Genomic DNA, 20,443 nt, shown 5'->3' on the forward strand with positions numbered 1-20,443 from the left:
GATGCCCGGCACTTGGCCCCCTTCCCGCCCCCGGGCCGCCGCGCCGCTGGAACCCCCCGGGGTATAAACCCCCGCCAGGGCTGCCTGCGGGGCAGAGGGGCCGGGAGCTAACTCCCAGCGAAGGCTGACACCGCCGATACATCTGTTTTGAAAACTCCCTCTGCCAAGGCAGAGGATGCTGACTCCAGGAGCTCTGGATCATTCGGGCCTCCATGAGTCAGCGGGGCTCTCTGTGGGAAGCGGGCTGGAAGAAAGGTTAGCGCCCGGCGAGGAAAACACACCGCGACCGAGATGGAAATACAGAACTGCCCGACGACAGCAACAGAAAACCCAGGGGGGAACATGTGAGTCACCGGCAGATAGCTCAAAACCCAGGTGGGGCCGGGTGCTGTTCCCAGCCCCCTTCTGCAGGCAGATGAGGGCAAAGTGACTTGCCCAGGGACACCTGGAGACATTTTAGCACCAGGGAATTACAGTCCCATCCCCTGGCCTATGCTGCAGGCAGCACAGCTCACCAGCAATACTGACCAGGGTGGGCACTCAGCCTGGGAGCAGTGTTGCCCCAAAATCCCAGCTTTATCCTTTTATTGTATCTACTCCCTCTCCTTGCTAGTCCTTGCTAGTCCCAAGAAACTGGTAGATTTAACACAGCTGCTAAACTGGTCCTGTACTGTGAAAGCTATCACCTCTCATGAGACCTTTCCTTCCTGTAAGGATTCCTGTAATGAATGTCTTCATCAGTGACATGGACAAGTTTGCAGGTGACACTGAGCTGGTGGTGCTGCCGACACGCTGGAGGGAAGGGATGTGCCATCCAGAGGGACCTGGACAGCCTGGAGAAGTGGGTCTGTGTGAACTTCATGAGGTTCAACAAGGCCAAGCGCAAGGTCCTGCCCATGGCTCAGGGCAACCCCCGATACCAATACAGGCTGGGGGAGGAAGGGACTGAGAGCAGCCCTGGGGAGAAGGACTTGAGGTGTTGGTGGATGAAAAGCTGGACATGAGCCACGTGTGCTCGCAGCCAGAAAGCCAACCTTGTCCTGGGCTGCACCCAGAGCAGGGTGGGCAGCAGGGTGAGGGGGGGATTCTCCCCCTCTGCTCCACTCTCGGGAGACCCCCCTTCAGGGCTGGGTCCAGCTCTGGGGGCACCAACAGCAGAAGGACACGGACCTGCTGGAGCGGGGCCAGAGGAGGCCACGAAGAAGCTCGGGGGACTGGAGCACCCCCTGTGAGGACAGGCTGAGAGAGTTGGGGGGTTCAACTGAAGAGAAGGCTGCGGGGAGACCTTAGAGCGGCGTCCCAGGGCTGAAAGGGGCTGCAGGAAAGGGGGGAAGGACACTTGATCAGGGGGTTTAGGGATAGGATGAGGGGTAATGGTTTTAAACTGAAAGAGGGGAGATTTAGACTAGATACAAGGAAGAGATTTTTCACAGTGATGGTGGTAAGACACTGGAGCAGGTTGCCCAGAGAGGTGATAGATGCCCCATCCTGTACCACCTTGTGCAACATGTATTTCTGATCATGTACCAGGAAACCCTCATGGAATTTCTCTGCAAAATCCACCACATGGCTGCATCTAGCTCTGAAATATTAAAGCATAATTTAAGAAAGAAAAAAAAAAAAAAAAAAAAAAGAGGCTACCTGAAAATCACTTTCCCCTATTTCCTTAAAACTTTTCTAGCTCTTCAAGATTTCAGGGGTTTTAGTGCTGCAGAGAAATTCACAACATATTTTTCCTTCTCTCCAGTTCCATTATGGATTAGGAAAGCGCCATTGAAGGTTCCTGAAAAGCAAAAAATAGCCCCACCCTAAAGTCTTGGAAAATCTGTATTCCGCAGTTGTAAAGGGCTCTCTCATTAGTAGGGTGGGTACCCTGGGTATAAGAAAGCTTCCCAAAGAAGAACTAGAAAAAGTGGAAAAGTGTTAAAGCCTGTTTGCTATTTGATTTCTGGAGCGTGCCTTGTAGCTACAGTGCTGGGGAGATGGGCAGCCCCCGCCGCCTGCTCTCTGCAGGGTTTGGTGGGTCTATATGGGGCACTGTGCAGCGCCGCAGCGGTTACGCAACACGCTGAGCGGCCACGCTTCATTTAACACCATTGTTCACAGCTTGCAGCCGTTAGATCAAGTCAGTACATGTCCCTAAAAGACAGAAAGTGAGAAAGCAAGCCCTCTTGTTTGGGCTGGTTTGGGAGCTGGGTACCTGCTCAGCATCGATCAGCATCTCACCCAGGGCGATGCCGGGAGCAGGTCAGCAGTGCAGTTGCACACCCGTGCCTGGTCTCTGAACAGGAGGCCAAGGGGTGCTCCAGTTTAGCTCAGTACATTTTCCTCCTAAGAAATTACCCTCTATGAAGTACAATTTTCCTATGACATTTACTTTACTGCAGCTCACCTGAATTTTACTCACGCAGCTGACAACTGCTTTGCTGTGCCCTGTCCTGTGCATGATCCAGTGTCAGATTTCCTCCTCTGGGCTTCTGTGCTTACCACAACAATCTGAGGTTTATTTAACAATCTATTTAACAATTGCAAGGTTCCTTAAGGTCCCCCCCATTCTGCAGGTGTCCATCAGCTACAGCAATTGACCCCACATAGAAAATAACTAGTAATAAAACAGACAACCAGACTCAAAGCTTATCTTTTTAGGTGAAAAGGGAAAATATTAGGATTAGGAATAACGTGCTCCTTGTTAAGACACTGGAGCTCAATTTAAGAGGTGCTGTGCTTGCATGCAGTGAATGAAACCTGCGCATGCACTGCCCTGGCAGTGCGGGACGAAGGTGAAAGGGAGAGGGAAGTCGATCCTATCCATTAGTAAGTAGGAGCTCACTCCTAACACAAGCTGGGTGCTCAACCAGGAAGTTTCAGCTTCCTTTAAGATTAATGAGACATAAAAACAATGGCAGCATTCTCAAATATGTATGAAAAGACTTCTGTCGGCAAAAAAAAATACCCAGAGCAGGTAACTTGATTACCTCTGCCAAGCCTTTCTCAACACACCAGGCATTTACGGTGCATTCTGCCAGAGCCTCAGGGCTTGCCAGACCCGAGTCATCGGCCTGGCAGCCTGGCTGATGGGAAACCTCACCCCCGGCAAAGAGCATCCCTTGCAGGGGTACAGCGCTCCCATAGCTGCCCCGTGACCACCAAAAGGCAACACAAACGATGGCCAGTGACTGTGACAACCTCAGACTGAGGTCGCATGGGCAGTTTTGCTCTGATGGACCTTCACTTTCTCCATGGGAGTTCTGTGCAGGCTTTTGGATGATCATTAGCTCTGAAAACCTGTGTTTCTGACAGCCGTCTCTAGAAAGGAAAATTCACTCTCTTTATCCAAGTTTGCTTCCTGTGAGCTTTGTCACAGGTAAAGCCTTAGCCGGCTAAGGGGCAGATTTGGTCTTGTGTGCCTTTGACTGCCAAGAAGAGAGATGTGATCTCAGCTGGGTGCTTGCTTCTTTTTTCAAAGGAAAAATTCAAGCAAATAACACTTCAGGAGACTTAAGTGGTTTAATCCCTTCATCTCAGATCTAACAGATTGCTGTGTGACATCCTGACATCCCTTCTTTGAAGAGCCCAGGTTGATGTCAGCTTCCCGGCCACAGACGATGTGGTTACAGCATCTCTGCTTCGCAGAGGAGTTCACTGATGGAGCCAAACAAATTTGTTCATCAGGAAATTTCCTCTGATGCAGTAACACAAGCAGCTTAATTACACCACAGTTGAGTTACCATCAAATCACCACGTGCAATAAAAAGTCCATCTAACGAACGCACCTTTATTAGCACTCGGTCTGGAACGATGAATGTCTTTGCTGATAAGTCTCCCCATGTCATTTTATGAGGACGTAGCAATTCATTTTCTCCACACTGCTGATCAGTCGATCTGACAGGGAGCTCAGAAGTCCTGAAATGCAAAGGGGGTGGCTTTGTGCACCTCCAGCACCCAGTCCCCAGTTCACATCAGGACAGAAAGGCCTTGGTAAATGCCAGCTGAATGGTATCTGCTTCTCTTCCACATCTAATTATCTCACTGAACAGACAACATTGTGTCATGTGAATATGTATGAAAGGGAAAGAAACTTGGTTAAACTCATTACATCAACAGAATAGGTGCTTCATTACAGGGACATTTAACATCCCTAGAAATACCCTGTGCAAGAAATGGGGGTTATTCACAACCATGTTCTTAGTAGCAAAGGATTCTGGAATGGAGGAGAACTCGGGAGAGAACATAGAAAAGCTGGTATTATTGTCAGTGAGTTGTCATCAGCAATGAATGCTAACAAGTGAGAACTCATTTCTTGCGTGTCAGAAGTCACTGTTTCACTGTTACAAGGCAGAGACTCTGAAAAAAACCCCCACCACAGGTGAGAAATTGTGCATTTGCTTCCAGCACAGCACTGGCACAAGGAGGGCTGGCAAGATCACTGCCTGGATGCATGGGGAAGTATGGATGCAATTATTTCTCCACAGACAACACTACTGAGATCAGTTCTGGAACATCTATCCAGTTCTGATGTCTGTGTCATGCAAGGAAAATTGAGTATTTTGTAGAACTCATAATGAATTTGAAGCAATGCACTTAAGGTTTGGCATCAGAGACAGCAATCATCTGTCATATTTCTCCTTTCCTTCAGATAACATCTTCATCAATTCTTGTCAGAAAAATAATTTTATTTGGTTGGGTTTTATTCTTTAAAAAAAATAAGAGTTTGAATGTCACAGAAGAAAATTATGTAAGTGGTACACAGAGAAAAAGGCCTACTCTCCAAGACTTCGAGAATTCTCCAGGTAGTTTTTCAAAAGTATGGCTTAATTAATGTATAAATATCCTTGTACAAAAGAAACACCAGCTATGAAAGGGCTCTAATCAGTTGGTGCCAGGCACCAAGAGAAGCTGGGCTCAGATACAGACATTATCTACTAGAACAGAGAACTAAAGGAAATAGTCTGGATACTTCTCAAGGTTAAATTAAGATACATTCCTAAATTGATACACCCTAGGTAAACCCTAATCACTGCACGAGTCTGTCAGTTCAGCTCTCCAGCTGCAGGAAGACTGAATGTGTAAGAGAGTAAATATATTGTGGAGATGATGGGATGTGAGTATAATAATGAGCAATATGGTTTGGAGTACAAATTTTCTGAAGTAATGCTGGTCCCCAAACAGTCTGTTCCACAAAGCTTCAGCTGGAGGGATGAGGTGGAGATGAGCCTGGAGATAAGACCCTCTTGCCTAGTTCTCTGTGCAGCCATTGACACTGGCAAAGCAAGGGGGAAAAAAATTAAAATGAAAAGCAAAGCACCCCTGCTAAGCTCTGCTACAGTAAAGGTGACCCAAAACTTAGCAGAGCAGCAAAGGGGGAGAAGAGGGGGGGGGGGCGTATTTGCATTAGCATCTCATATCTAAGATAATATTTCCAGAGCAGTCTAATCTTTAACAACTGCCTCTTCTTTCAAGGCAGCTGCAAAGCAAGTCGTAAAACAAATGCAGCACAGCTCGAAATTCTCTCCTACCCCCAAGCACCTGTCTCCCTCCCTCCTCTTCTTCACTGGAAAATAAATGATGATTGTTCATGATCAGTAGGCCAGAACGTGCTTTTCTGTCAAGTTCCCAGGCTAGCTCATCCCCAAATGGAGAGAAATGTCTCTTGCATCAAAAGGCACAGCGCTATTTCTGTATGTCCTCCGGTGCCCTAGTGAGACCGGGCTGGGAGCATCCGCTGTTCACCCGGGCTGCTCGTCTGCAGCCACAACAATTTCTGAGCAATGACCTTGGCTTGGTGCAAGCCAACAGCCACCAAGGTGAAAGGCACCATTCCTCATAGTCCAGGAAAATGTTACTCGGCAGTGCTTGATGTGCATTTCTATTTCTGCTGTTCTTCCATGGCTGACCCGTCTCACCTCTGAGGTGACAAGCTGTTGGGGATCTCGGGTGTGATGTACTTGTGTCCTTCATGTCCACTGAGGGTTTTTTTTTTTGTCTTGAGCACAGGCAATACCCTGTATGTCCTATAGCCTTGAAACAATTTACAGTTAGCATCAAAGACTAAGCCTAACTGGTTTTCCTGAGATTGTGAGATTCTGCCACCGGCGTGTTGTCTGCATCCTTCAGCCTCCTGGCAGCTGCAAGCAGTGTGACACATACAGTGCTACACTGAACAGTATCAAGGCAGTAGCTTCATTATGAGAAGGTTTGCCTCCTTACCTGTTCCTGAAGGTAGTCTTCTCCCAAAAAAGCCACAGCTCTTATGAAAAGGAATAATTAATGCTGCTTCAGGTGACAGCTCAGGCAGATGAAGTATGCTGCTGTTTAGTTAGAGAATATTTCAGGATATTCTCATGCAGGGAGAGAATAATAGTTCAGCAAAATCTGATCACTCAAAACTTAACTGAAACTGAATGCCATTTAATAAAAATCAGGCAGGCTGCAACACTGCAAGAGGAGGTTGGCTCGCTGTTTAGGCTGCTGCAGGCAAGGCAGTGATGTGCAATGGTGACAACTGATTTTTTTACTAACAGGAATCTTCAGATTTTCTGGGGTGAAAGAGCCATTTATAGCCTACATGAAATGAATACCTACACTTCAGCTGTTCCCAAACCTGTTTGTTGTATCTGCTACTGTTTTTAAAGAATGTGGCTGAATAATGCGCTAGTGATGAGTGGCTGCCCACTGACCCTCAGCAATTCCCCTACAAAAGTGATAAGTCCCATGGCCCTTGGACAAGGTATAAAACTGCCCACTCAAGGTGTTGTGATGGAGCATATCCTCTAACAGAGATGAATGAAACGGGGACCATTTCTAGAAAGCAAAAAATCCTCCCACTTTATGCCCTGCTCAGGCTTTCACCTTCTGATAGAGGACAGCAACCCTTGAAGTTCATTGCATTGTGTTGCTTCCGCATGACAAGAGCTTTGGCTTTGAACGGAGAGTCCAGACTACACAGGGCTTGTGTGCTGCTTCTCCCAGCTTGTAGACCCTGAGCCTGAAGCTGCCAGGAGTCCTCAGGCTGCAGTAATTCCTGTTCACATGCATGAAGCTTGATAGTCTAAGGTGACATTTCTACCTCATGCCACCCGTGTGCTGGGCTGCACCCAGAGCAGGGTGGGCAGCAGGGCAAGGGTGGGGATTCTCCCCCTCTGCTCCACTCTCGGGAGACCCCCCTGCAGGGCTGGGTCCAGCTCTGGGGGCACCAACAGCAGAAGGACACGGACCTGCTGGAGCGGGGCCAGAGGAGGCCATGGAGATGCTCAGGGGGCTGGAGCACCCCCTGTGAGGACAGGCTGAGAGAGTTGGGGGGTTCAGCTGGAGAAGAGAAGGCTCTGGGGAGACCTTAGAGCGGCCTCCCAGGGCTGAAAGGGGCTGCAGGAAAGGAGGGAGGGACTCATCATCAGGGGTGTGGGGATAAGGGGTAATGGTTTTAAACTGAAAGAGGGGAGATTTAGAGTAGATGCAAGGAAGAAATTCTTCCCCATGAAGATGGGGAGACACTGGCACAGGGTGCCCAGAGCAGCTGTGGCTGCCCCCTCCCTGGAAGGGTTCAAGGCCAGGTTGGACGGGGCTTTGAGCAACCTGGGCTGTGGCAGGGGGGTGGGACTGGATGATCTTTAAGGTCCCTTCCAACCCAAACCATCCTGTGAGTCTCTGACCTCCTCCCTCCTCTCCTGCCACCGACCAGGCAAACCCCAAACACTTCAGCCTTTTCAGAGGTAGAATACGTTGGATCTCCACTTTGAAGACTTCTGCTGAAATAACAATATTTCCATGATGCGGTTTGTCACATTAATTTATTGTTGTTCTTTTTCTTTACATGGCAGACAGACAACAGAGCTTTCAGTCTTGCAGAGCAATTATCAGAACCCAAGCACCAACCAGGTAATACCACATCGCCACACAGTTTATTTTTAATAAACTTCTCAGTATCAGCACTGTCATGAGAGCACTGCAGAGCTACCAGTGTCAGCCTTGCAAATTCCTACATGCAAAACCTGAGCTTTTTCCCCACCCTCTCCTTGAATTTTCACAAGAACTTGTGATATTAGTCAAGGGCAAAATTTCACGTTTCATCAGCAGGCACGGGGGAGGTTAAAAATTTGCTGCAAAACTGTGAAATTCTGCCTTGGAAAAAAAAAATGGCATACTTTCCTGAATTTACTGTGAATAAAATATCCTCATCGTTCCAGAGAATGACACCATTTTGCTTCTTTTTTCTGCAAGAAAAATCAACTCCCCCACCCTCCCAAAAAACCTGTGTTTGTTTTCTGAGGGAAAATGATGAAAAGTCTGGTGTTCAACCACGGGTTATTTCTTGTTGGCGGTGTGGATATTTTTCTGCCGCAGCTTAGACTGTAATGGGTCCTTCAAACAGACCAGTACAATATAAAGCTGTGTGCTGTGGTCTCTTGGTTGAGTAACACATGTTATAAAACTTTAAAAACGGAGCATTTACATCCAGGGACATAAAGACGTGCTTTTAAAATTGTAAATACATATTTACAGGCTTGTGTGATAAACCAGAATTTCTCTGGGAAAAACGTTCATATATCACAATTTACACACTTCTCTCCTTGAGTTTGTCCGTTATAATAGTTAATACCACTCTTAAAAAAGCAGCAAAAAATAAATTGCACAAAAGTGACCTCTAATAGCCTCATTGGTATGCCTTAAAGGCACTAAATTCAGCAGCATCCGTGCCAGAAACTCTGTATTTAATTTAACTTACTGTTGCTGGAAGCTGAGTGGGTCTCAGAAGAACTGATTGTTTAAAGCAGGGTTTGGGCTGCAAACGGCAAGAAAGCTCTTCCTCAGCAACAATCCTCAAGTGACCAGTGAAAATTTATACAGTAAGTGTGATCTCCGACAAAATGCCTCAAAAAGCTGCACTGGGAAAATCAAGGGTATATCATACTGGTGCTTTAAGACAGAGTACATTGGAGCTGGGTTTTATTAGCACTGTATATTCATTTTTCAAATGATTTAGATGCTGTCCAGACACACAGGAAGACAATTCCTGTTTGAACGAACAGGGTTTACCATACTAATACTAGATGATGAGAGGAAGGAGAAAATGTGGAGAGAAAAATAAAAGAAAGATAACGTGCGAAACTAAAGTGAGCCAAACTGATTAGAGAGCTGCATGTGCACGCCAGCTTCTTTGAGATATACGTAAGGCCAGGAAACTTAATTTCTGTGCTTTGACCAAGATTTACCAAGCTGCCTAGCAGATTTGGATACTCACTTCCGACTAGTTTTAATGAATAATGAGAATCTCAGTCTTCCAAGGCTGCTGTGAAAAATTTCAGCCTTTGTTTGGAATACATCACATATTTCAAGAGGAAATTATTGCTAGCAAAAAGCTCAAGAGGGGACAAATCCTAGAGCCTCTCCACTCTAGGAAAGCGGCAGAGCAGCCAGCAATGGCAGAAGCTCTCCCCACAGAGCCTGCATCAGAATGGTCTCACAGTCTTGAACTGGAAGCATCACTTCCAACATGGGAGGGATGTAGCTTTTTATGGCTCATCTAGTTCTCAGCATCTCAGCCTTCCCCAAAACCACAATTGCACTTAGAAAGCCTCCACAGGGGTTCATCCAAAAAATCTGGAGCTAGATAACACAAGGTCTGAAGACCTTCTCTTTCCAACTCTAACAACATGTAGCTAACACATTTTTACGGTGAACAAAACCAATGTTTCTTATTTAAAGCTTTTGTATTCATTTTGAACAATCTGATTTTCATCAAAACTATAAAAGTTTTCAGCAATTTCATACATATATATTAATATATGTTATATATATATATGAAGATATATATAAAATTGATCCTTCTTTTGACTTTTTCAGGGTGGTGGGAAGGAGTATCAACTGGGCACTTGTTTCTTCTTAACGTGTGCATACACAGATCTGTGCTTATCCGTGTGGAGTGCAAAGACAATAAATGGACTGAAATAAGGGGGAAATAGGGCAATCAACGCCCTTGGCCTCCTTGAAAAAATCTCAAACCCAGACACTACATTAGCAGGGATCCTGTAAAAACTTGTCTTGACAGAAGGAACCCTTCATCTTGGAGGTGAACTCTGCAGGGCCCAGAGAAGCACCCCTGCCAGATGATGCACCTGCATGTGATTGTCACTGTTTTGGAGCAAGAGGTAAGAGACCTTTTTGCACTGTGTTTTACCAACTGACCTGTATCTTTCTGCAGCTTGTCTCTGCTGGCTGCCAGCTACCTTCATGGATGCCCTTCCTACAGGACCACCGAAACTGAACATCTTATATCGAGGGGCACAAACACAAGCTCCGTATTTAAGGAAAAATGTTGCTCGATACTGCACACCAACACGTGTGTTTGATACTCTCACTAAATCAATCAATCCCGACTATAACAAGAGTACCAGGCTGGCAACAAATGTAATGGCAGCTTTGGAGAAATGGATGCTTGTCCCTTTATGAAACTGGGCTACCGGTGGATTTCACAGCGATCACTCAGCAGGTGGCCTTCCAAATAAATGTGGGTCCTGATGCACCGCAAAGGCAATGGCATCGTGCCCGTTAAAGCTAATGGTACAAAGTCAAGAGACTGGGGTACCCACAGACTTCAGTTGTGGAAACCTCAGCAAAACCTACCGCTCCCTTCAGTGGATTTTTGCGGGATGCCCAGTTCTTTACCCGTTAGGATGTAAAGTAGGAACTAAAATGATGTAACAGTCTTTTCAGAATTTAATTGCATAGTATGTTAAACCCCTCTGTGTTCTACCAGAAAGAGGAGACTCATCCAGACCCATCAACCCTCTGAACACAGTTAATCTGCCTGAAAATGTCTGAACATTTCTCCATGCTATTCCACTGGCTGCTGATGCACGGACTCCGCGCGGCAGGGGACCCCGAGATCACCCTCTCACCAGCATCCACAGTTCATCCCTCTCTGGAGAAGGCAGGAGCCCTGCTCTGCGCTCTCTCCCTCTCCCTCTGGAAGGAAGGACAATATAACAGAGGTGCGCCACTGCTTCCGGCAGAAGAAACCGCTGTCCCTGTTACCTACTGAGGAACCGGTCTCACCTCATCTGAGAAAAAGCAGGAGAGGATAATGCTTGAGGATTACTTCACCTCACCTTTTCCAGTCAACAGTTCCTAGTACCTGAAAACACAGAGAGTTGCATTTAATCAGAATCAGCTTTAAAATTAAGTAGTCAGAGTAACTGCCCCGTTATGTCGAGCTGGAAGCAGGAAAAGTCATTCAGTGAGAGCTGTGCAGGAAAGAGATACCCACGACTTAACTTCTGCTTGGGTTTCCCACAACTAAATGGTCTGTGCCTCAGTGAGGGATGTTAATGTTTCATTAGCAACCACTTCCATTATTTAGGAGGTAGTAAACTTCAGAATTTTACAAAATCTTTTCACCATGTGATATTTTTTTAAACGTATTTAACAAAGAAAAAAAATTCAGGCTGCAGCACCTTGATTTTGCTGGCACTCCTTCTCACCTTTAGCTTCACACATGCAAGTATAATGTTCCTTAGCTGCTACATCAGTATAAAGGAGGCGTTTATGTCACAGGCGGGGAAATCAAGGAGCAGGAGACAGCGTCTTGTTTAAAGTCAACCAACAGGAAATCAGTTCAGCTTCACAAATAACACCGGGCCAAGCCATTAATTTCTCCAAGCCCATATAGCCTCACTACACTAGTTTCTCTCACCACAACCTCAACTAATGTTTTTGTATGTTATCATGGCACTGCAGTTTGCACTGTAATACAGTCTTTGAGCTTCTGGCATTCAACCAAAGCAGCCAGCCACAATACACATTCCCAGCTGTATTTCTTTTGGTCAGAGTTAATATTTGTTCAGCATTTACCCATTCAGCCTAAAAGATCTCAAAGCGCTTTGCCCACGACTCTGATCAGATACAAATAGCACTCCTTCCAAGATGGGGACAAACCCTACCCTTACAAAAGCTACAACCATTTTCAAGCTCCCCACAGGAGGCAGAAGAGCAACACTTCAGGTTTTAAAAGCTCATATATGAAAGAAAACTCTCCTTATATCTTCCAAGAGGCTAAAGAGCAGACTCTGGCTTAACAGATCCATTTGATCCAGAGTATGTAAGTACACATCACTAGGGAGGACCTTGTCCCTTGAGCTTGGTTTAACCGAGAGGCCCTATTCTGACAGAGTTCTCCCCCTCCACGCCGGCTCTCTTATCAGTGACCAGTTACAACAAGAGCAATGACTCTGGGGGTTTTCTGAGGCTCGGATAATATCTTTAAAAAGCTTTGTACTCCTTGCCCACAGAAACCCAAGACAGGCAAGCCCTGTGCACCCTGCATCGCTGTACCTGGTTTGGTCGGACACCAAGAAGAGTCTATTCCTTGAAGAAGTGGGACGCGGCACAGCTGGGTTTCTTGCACTGCCTGGTGCTGGCGTTATGCGAAGAGGCGGAGGGACATCTAGAGGCCATGCGGAGTCTGTAACTGTACAGAGAGGCAGAAGAAACTCATACACATGCATCAGGGTATCAGGGGAAATAAAGCAGAGAGATGCTTTAGGGCACTACAGGAGCTCTAGTAAGCGATGAGAAAAAAAACCTACACTCCACCCGCGCTGCAAGGAGCGAGCCGCTTCGGAAGGCAAGAGGGGGTTTTGCCTTGTGCTGAACTTATCCTCTTAGTTTATTTAAATGGGAAACAATGTCACTGGAAGCAGCATCCAGCCTCCCACCTAATGACCCAGCCCCTCCAGCTGGGACAGACAGACAAATCCACAGTCATGTCAAGAACGGCTAAAAGAGTCACGGTCTATTTTCTCAGGACAGTCCATATCAGGTTTTAAAATACCTATTTATGGAAAAGGAATTTTACTTTACATAATAGCCACATCTAGTCGTTTTTCGAAGGTCAAAGCCTGCAGTACACTTCCACTGCTACAGCACTGACAGACTTCAAGATGACACATACAGGATGCTACCGTGAGCACTGCCACAGTGCCTTTATTGTAGGTGACACACTATTTCACTTTAAATTTTAAACTAATTCCAAAAATCCCCACATGAAAGTGAAAATCAGAGATTTTAACTCGCATCTCTGTATGTACGGTGATTTCAGGAAGAAAGCCTGAAAACATGATTCAGAACAAGGGAAGCAGAAAGGCTCATGCCCCATTCTAAATCTACAGTCTCAGTTCAAATGTTACCCCAAGCTAAACTTCCTGACACTAAAAGATAAAAAAAAAAATATCCCACTTTTTTTTAAAATTCAGCATCTTTTGCTATCTTGCACATACTTGGTGCATGCAGATGCACGTCTGCCCCCCCTCACACCTGTGCACCCCCCATACCTGCAGTAATTAGATACCTACCTTGTACGTACAAATTCTTCAAAAGTCTAACCAAAACCAACTACTTATGTTCTTCCAAGGGAACATCTTTTGAAATATTATTTTATTACACAACAACATCCCTAAGAAAAGTTAAAAATTAGGTTTTTCTCCAGGTTATATTCAGAGTCCAACATACAACCTTCAAAGGAGATTTCAGCTTGTTCTTACATACACATTTTGTAGTGCAAAACTATGTAACTGCACTGTAATGAAGCGCAAATTTTTCCATTACAACAGAAAAACAAAACCACAGAAATTTTGAAAAGCAAGCAATTCATTTCCAAATTAAAATTTGTGGTTAAAATCCCCTGCCAAAGTTTTGTTATTGTTAAATGTAAATCATACTCTCCAGCCTTTGTGACTTTAATACTGAAGGATTCATCTAGTGTGCAAGAATCAGAAAGTGGTAATGAAGTCAACAAAAGCCAGATTTTCTTGTCCCATATAAGGACTGTTACCAAGGGAAACAGCAGAATATCCAAAATCAGTTGAGTTTGTTTGGCTTCAGTTCTTTACTATAACTAGAAGAGAGAAATTTTAGTTTGATTTAGAACATTTCCATTTAAGTAATGCTTAATGTCAAAAAATTAGTTATGACTCGTAAAAGTCCTATAAACAATAACATCTGTGTGTGGTTGCATGCAACAAGCCAATGCCTAGATTCTGTGGGAAACCTGGGGAAAAAAAAAAAAAAAAGCCTCAAATCCGAAGAGACAGTATTTGAGAAAACCTGACCTGTGTTTTCAAACACCCCTCATCCTCCCCCAGAAACAATACGCTGAAGGATCTTTCAGCCCGTAATTTCATCTAGTTTTAAAGCTAATAGATCACTGGCTTATTATTCGGAAGTTGAGGATTAGAGGCACAAGATAAAAAGGGATTGTTTTTCTAGATAGAAACTGAAATTGAGTTCTTAATGGAGCTCTTGCTGCTGGCTCTCCATTCTGCTCTCAATTAGCCGTGCACTGAAACCCCGCGATAAAGCCCCGACAGAGCCGTGTTCGCGCCACCAAAGCAGTCGGGAAGTGGGTGCCCTCCTCTGCACCATATTAAACTGATGTGGATTGATAACTCTTTGTTTTTTAAAGAACCTGATTAAAATAAGACAGGGAAGTCTGGATGCTTTAAGAGGAACTCCCTGGGTGTGCAAGGCGAACGAATCTCAGGAGGGGGAAGGGAGCTGAAATCCCCCCATCTCATGTAGGAACAGCTACTGAGATGGTTATTTTTAGCACTGTCACTTTGCACCTGCTTTCACCATCACCCGCGCTGGGGTAACTGGAGACAGGCAGAAGAAAAGCAATTCTCAGAGGCCCTGAGCTGATGCAGCCGAGCAGTAGGGGCTTTCTTGGGAAGGGGCTCGGGGGCTGTACCCCAGCTCCATCCCACCACTGCGCAGAGTCCACAGCCCCAACAGAACAGCAGTGGGCAGACAGCACACCCCTGCTACATCCACCTCTGACAAGTCCACTGTCTAGGAACAGCCCTAGCTGGAAAAAGGGGAAAGGAAAAAAAAAAAAAAAAGACAAAAATAGGGGAGAAAAAAACAGAAAAAAAAAAAAAGAAAAAAAAAAAAAGGAAAAAAGAAAAAAGGGGGGGAGGAATAAAAGTGAAAAAAGGGGGAGAAGAAAAGAAAAAAAAACAGGTGGAAAAAGGGGAAAGAAAAAGGAAAAAAGTAAAAAGGAGATAAAAGGAATAGCATCAGAAAAGGGCACAGAATTCAAATGTTAGGCAGTGGGAAGGACTCATCTACACATAAAGTTTTCTCTGTCAACTAGGATTTTTAAATCAGGATAAACAGTTTTGGCAAATGTACTAGCTCTAGCAAAAATTAAAGCTAAACCAAAAGTTAAATGATGCTACTTTTCCACACATAGACATGGCCTAGATCTCTCTCTTAACTGAATGCACACCATAAATAAGGAGAGAGACAAACCACTACATTTGGTGAGACTCACTGCAATAAAAATACACAAACTCCCAGGCCGTACAGTCTTCCATCCTTGGATCTGAAAGTGTTTTGCAGTATGAGTCAGTACCATAATCCCCATTTTTCAGATGCAGAACTGAGTCAGAAGGGAAGTGATTTGCCAAGGTTGCCCAGAAAATCTGCAGTCAAAGCAGAGGCAGGAACAAAGGCACAGGTTCCCCCATCACACTGATTACTACTCCCCAGGTTAAATTGTCTCCTGAATACTTCAGTGTCACCTTATTTGTCTAAACTAAATTCCAGCCTCCATTTACCTTCCTAGGCCACTGAGCCTTGAAATGAGCAGCACACACAAACCAGGCAGCTAGAAAAAAATGCCAGATCCTGGCACACACCCTTCCCTCAGACATTCTCAAAATACATTTGGTATTTTTAATGCAAATTACCTTGTCTTCTACCACACTTGTGCAATTAACATTCTTCCAAGTTGCTACTTTAGTTCACTAGAAACATCCCAGAAAAATAAGCCATGATCCTTGTGGGAATGAAGGCTGGAGTGACCCGATGTGGTTGCTGGTGACACCAGTGAAATACAGAGCATAGTCACTGCAGCATGTGAGAAAACACTCAGGTAATTTAGGTTTACATTTTTACCTCAAAGTGCGTTTTTCTTGCAGGGTTTATACTTCTACGCTCCTGATCTAAAAAAAAAAAAAAAAAAAAAAAAAACACACTCCAACACATCTCCTAACAATAGACATGTCAGGGACATAGTCTATCACAAATGTTTCCAACTCTTAAACAAAACAATGTCTAAGCTGACACAGACTGCCTTCTCAAATAATTGACTGCCTGGGGGGAAAAAAAAAAAAAAAGATAAAGAGGTGTGTATGTTTAAGCCTAAATTCTTGGCTTTGCAGAATTAGGCTAGGCAATTTTACAGGCCAGAAGACAAGCAAGAGGGGTTCAGGGCATGGATAAATGAGATTTCTGGGCTTTCTGCTCTCAGTGAGAACTAAACCACTGCTAACCTTCAAACTTACTAGTTGGAAGTACTAACAGTTACTTCCAACTGGCTTGTGCTCTCTTGCACTAGCATATCGCTTAATGGCAAAGTACACAAAGCAAGGACTTGGAAAAACACCAACCAGTTACATGAATGCTTTTTAATTTTTTTTATTTTTTTTTAAAGTGAAACAAAGTATTTAGTAGGACAAAAAGGTTTGTGTATAGAATGTTGTTGAGGAAGATGTCTCTCTTTTCTGTGGAAGAGTCCTGCCTCTGTGTACAAAAGATGAGGGAGCAGCAGAAAGCAAAAATTATCTTAATGTGCTGTACTGCAGCTATTTGGAGACTTACGCGCGTTTATGTATGAAAGCAGTGAAAAAGCTGGAACACATCAGGATTTTATCTTGCAATCATGTGATGTTAAAGGGCATAACATGAATATTATGATTTTATGGTCAGGCCTTTCATGAATCTAAACGGGAAAAACCTGTTTTTGAGATCCTTTGCATTCTCAACTTCCCAGAAGACACCTAGCAGCACTCTCTAACCACAGCGGTTCAAAGAACTTAATACCTTGAAAGCAGCATTGCTCCCCCACAGTAAGTCAAAAACTGTTTTCTTTCACGCATGTGCTTTAGAGTTCAAGTTTCTTCACTGCTGACTTGGTTCCACTCTCAGTGAAATCCTGCTCCAGACCACTATTAACTTCACCGATGAACACCAAACCAACATTGAGAACTGTTAAAAAAATCTCACACCACGCCTACAACTCACCTGGGGACTACCTAAAATTAATGTACTGATACCATTTTACTTAAACATAACTAGATCTTCAAAAGCAACCAGTGATCTAAAGTAGTCACTTTACAGGGATTCAGCACTGAGGGTGGCTACTGAGCTCTTCCAGAAAATCAGCCTCCTTGATGGCACTTCAAACTGAGCTCAAAGAAATTATTACTCACTTTAGGAAACCTTGGTCGAGGTTTATAATTTTAGATGAACAGTATCACGGCAGCAATTTATCTTCCTGCCCTTTTAAAGAGGCATAGAGCATTGTGTGAGCCAAAAGGTGAAGAATGTTGGATTAAAAATAGCAGTACCCAAATACATCTTTTACACTGTCAGGTAATCTACTCTGATAATTTGATAAAAAGTTTGTTTTTTACTGAATCACATTCATGACAGAGGAAAAGAATGAGAAAACTTTATCACACATCAGGAAGACTGTAGTTGATTTTTATTTAGCTTTATACAGAAACGGTTACTCCAAAGGAGTTCAAAAATATTACTGAAGGCTAGCAGAAGCAGTAAGACCCCTCAGTCCTGCACATCTCATTACCTAAAAAAGAAACCACAGAATGAAATGTGCTTTTGATTTAAAAAGACAGATGAGTGAAAGCATTTGCCATAATGAACAGGAAATGCAACTACAAACTCCAGCGACAGCAGAGTTTGAGTGTGCAACTCTTCAAAGCAGCTCAGTGATAGCAGAATTAATTATTTCTCATCTTGCTACCTCCTTCCACACTGCAATGTTTAGCAGAAATCACCATACCTAAATGAAGTGCTAAAGAAATCCTACCACCAAGGCATGGTTGGAACACGACTAACGGCCACACACACACCGTGTGCCCAAGAGTGAGTCTGCTCAGTCTGCCCGAGCGCTTCCGAAGCAAATTCCCTCCACCAGCAGCACCGGGGCAGCTCACGGGTCAACACCCGAGGGCAGTAAGAGGAACAGACTGAGCTCTTCTGCCTCCACCTGCTGCCGAGCCTTCGAATGCCCTTCGCAGGCAGCACATCCTCTGCGCTCTCGACAACATCACCTCCCTGAAAAAAGCCCTCGTGTTTACCTGACTGTAGGCATTCAACTTCAGTGAGCAGCATTTCCTAAACTGCAGGACTCAAGGCAGGGTCTGTGGAAACAGGCCCAGCTACAAGATTATTATTCATTTTTTGATGTAGGGCATTATGAGTAATGCAAGTCTCAATGTTGCTGCTCATCTGAAAGGCAGCACACCTCCAGCCTGTAACAGCACCTTGCACCACACAGCCCGACGGCTGAGCCTCTGCTTCTGAAACATGGAACATCACCCACTGAATAATCAAAAGCTGTTTCTCACAACCCTCTGGCAGTTTCTGGGAGTACTGTCATCCAAAACATGACTCAGACACCCTGTTTGGCTTGTGAAACATAAAAAGTTTTACAAAAAATAAGCAGAGAGATATATACAAACAAAGTGCATGTTGCCGGTTACTCTACTATGTTCCACAAACCACTCAAGTTTTGAAGAAATTAGGAAAATGAAGCAGCTACCTATCTCTTAAGAAAAATCCTCCCTCCAAACTTGATGCCTGCTCAAGCTTCCCTTTGAGTTTCAGTATTTTACTGCCTTGTATCTGGAAAAAAAAAAAAAAAAAGCGGCAGTATTTCAACGCTTTCAAAAGTACACTCTACCCAAAGCATTTTTAAAGACTTACTAAGAGAAGTAAACATGCAGGGTCAGCAAAATGAGACTGAAAAGCCATGAAGTATGCATGGGAAGCAGCAGTCTGAGGTGACTCGACAGCAGTGAGGCTTCCTCTTCTCTAAGGAAGAGGTTTAAAAGTAGTTAGTGGCTGAGGAGAATCTGGTCCAAGACAGATACTGGATGCTTCACACCAGCAGCTTTCTTTCCTACTCTTGGTCTAATAATCTATTTGCATTTTAAACATCTGGGTGGGGACCCTTAGCCTCAGCGTGATGAGCACAAAGTAGCACTGCCTTCAGGTACAGTCTGAGTATTACCTTGGGATTAATTTAACTCAAAAAAATACCTATAAGACATTACTTACATTGCAAAGCCAAGATGCCAAAGAAAGCTTAGAAAACGACATCAAGTCATTCATATGTATGAAATAAAGACCCGTCTTTAATAACATCGACATTTTTCACGCTCTCGCTTGGTGTGTAAAAGGGACCATTAACCATACACGGAATGCACCACACCTTTCTTACAGTGGTTTATCTGCATCTTGCCCTGAAACAGAACTTTTTTCCTCACCTTCCCACTCTTCCAAAAAATAAAGGTCCTACACATACCCTCTTCCATTAGAGCTGCCATTCACTTTTTGAGCAGCTCCACTCTATGAATTAAGTGACATGGTTGCTGCCAAAAACATAGAGTATGCAGCTATATTAATTAGAATGCATCACACAGCATACATAAACAGGAAACTATGGATTTTTACTGCAAATCTGAAGTTTATCTGAAATCTCTTAGCATTTGAATTTTTACTTTACTCCCAAGTGTTTTCTAAGACATCTGTTTTGAGTAGCCTTTAGTTCTTGGTTCACTGCATATTGGATAACTGTCCATCCACAAATTTTAGAAGCAATCCACTTCAAAAAATAATTCAGATTGTGTCTGTGTAGGCAAAGCTTTACAGGTTCCCACTAAACTTCTGTAAGATCTGTGCATCTAACTTTTGAGTGCTTTTCAAAACTTAAAAACACCAAACATGATATGGTATTAATTCTACAAGTGTTAATATTCTATTTTTAAATACTGTATAGGAGTGACCCCAAATCAGCTTTGCTCTGTATTGGTGTTATTACTATAAAATTTCATGCTAGTCCAAAGAATTTTTCTTCTAATTCTTTACCAGTTTAATTAAATAGATGTGGAAGTTTACCTTTTTCATAATGCACTTACCACAAAAGCTCAGATCCAAACCAGCATACACTTGTTGTTCACAATCTATTCTTTAGCTCATTTTCATCATGAATAGAAGCAGAGTATCATGTGACTCATGCAGATCACACACTCAGTAAATAAAAGCTAGAATTAGCATGCAAGGTCTTGTAAGTTCTCTTTTCAAGGTCCTTCACAAGCTATTTGTCTGTCACAGGTTATCACTTGCAACTCAGCTTCTTAGCTGAACTTGACTTGAGTAAAAGCTGAAACTGGCTCCATAATTTTGGAAATGAAGTCACAAACCTCAGAAAGTGAAGGGAGCATTAGGCATTTCTACATTGGAAATTGAAAATTGATATATCAAATTGACAAGATCTAGGTTTTCTATGACACCTCCCTAAAGAAAGTCACCAGGAACTAAAACTAGAATTTTCAATAGAAGACTTACAAAACGCCAACAA

The 20,443-nt window shown here is 44.0% G+C and overlaps 1 protein-coding gene across 2 annotated transcripts in view; it reads right to left on the reverse strand.

Annotated features, from left to right (window-relative positions):
• Positions 1-7,775: 7,775 nt before the first annotated feature.
• Positions 7,776-20,443, reverse strand: part of PRDM2 (PR/SET domain 2) — a 28,385-nt gene continuing 15,717 nt past the window's right edge. The window contains exons 4-6 of one of the 2 annotated variants that reach the window (XR_003399867.1): positions 12,328-12,463; positions 11,053-11,131; positions 7,776-10,962 (exon numbers count right to left, since the gene is read on the reverse strand). Coding sequence is in view for 1 of the 2 variants with exons in the window: in XM_026862803.1 (XP_026718604.1) it covers positions 12,355-12,463 (109 nt within the window). In the remaining variant the exon portion in view is untranslated. Of the gene's footprint in view, positions 11,132-12,327; positions 12,464-20,443 lie in introns of both variants that reach the window. The other variant, XM_026862803.1, reaches the window with a different exon arrangement.

The sequence above is a fragment of the Athene cunicularia genome (assembly GCF_003259725.1).
Source record: "Athene cunicularia isolate RWA chromosome 21 unlocalized genomic scaffold, athCun1 chr21_part1, whole genome shotgun sequence".
NCBI classification, from domain to species: Eukaryota; Metazoa; Chordata; class Aves; order Strigiformes; family Strigidae; genus Athene; species Athene cunicularia.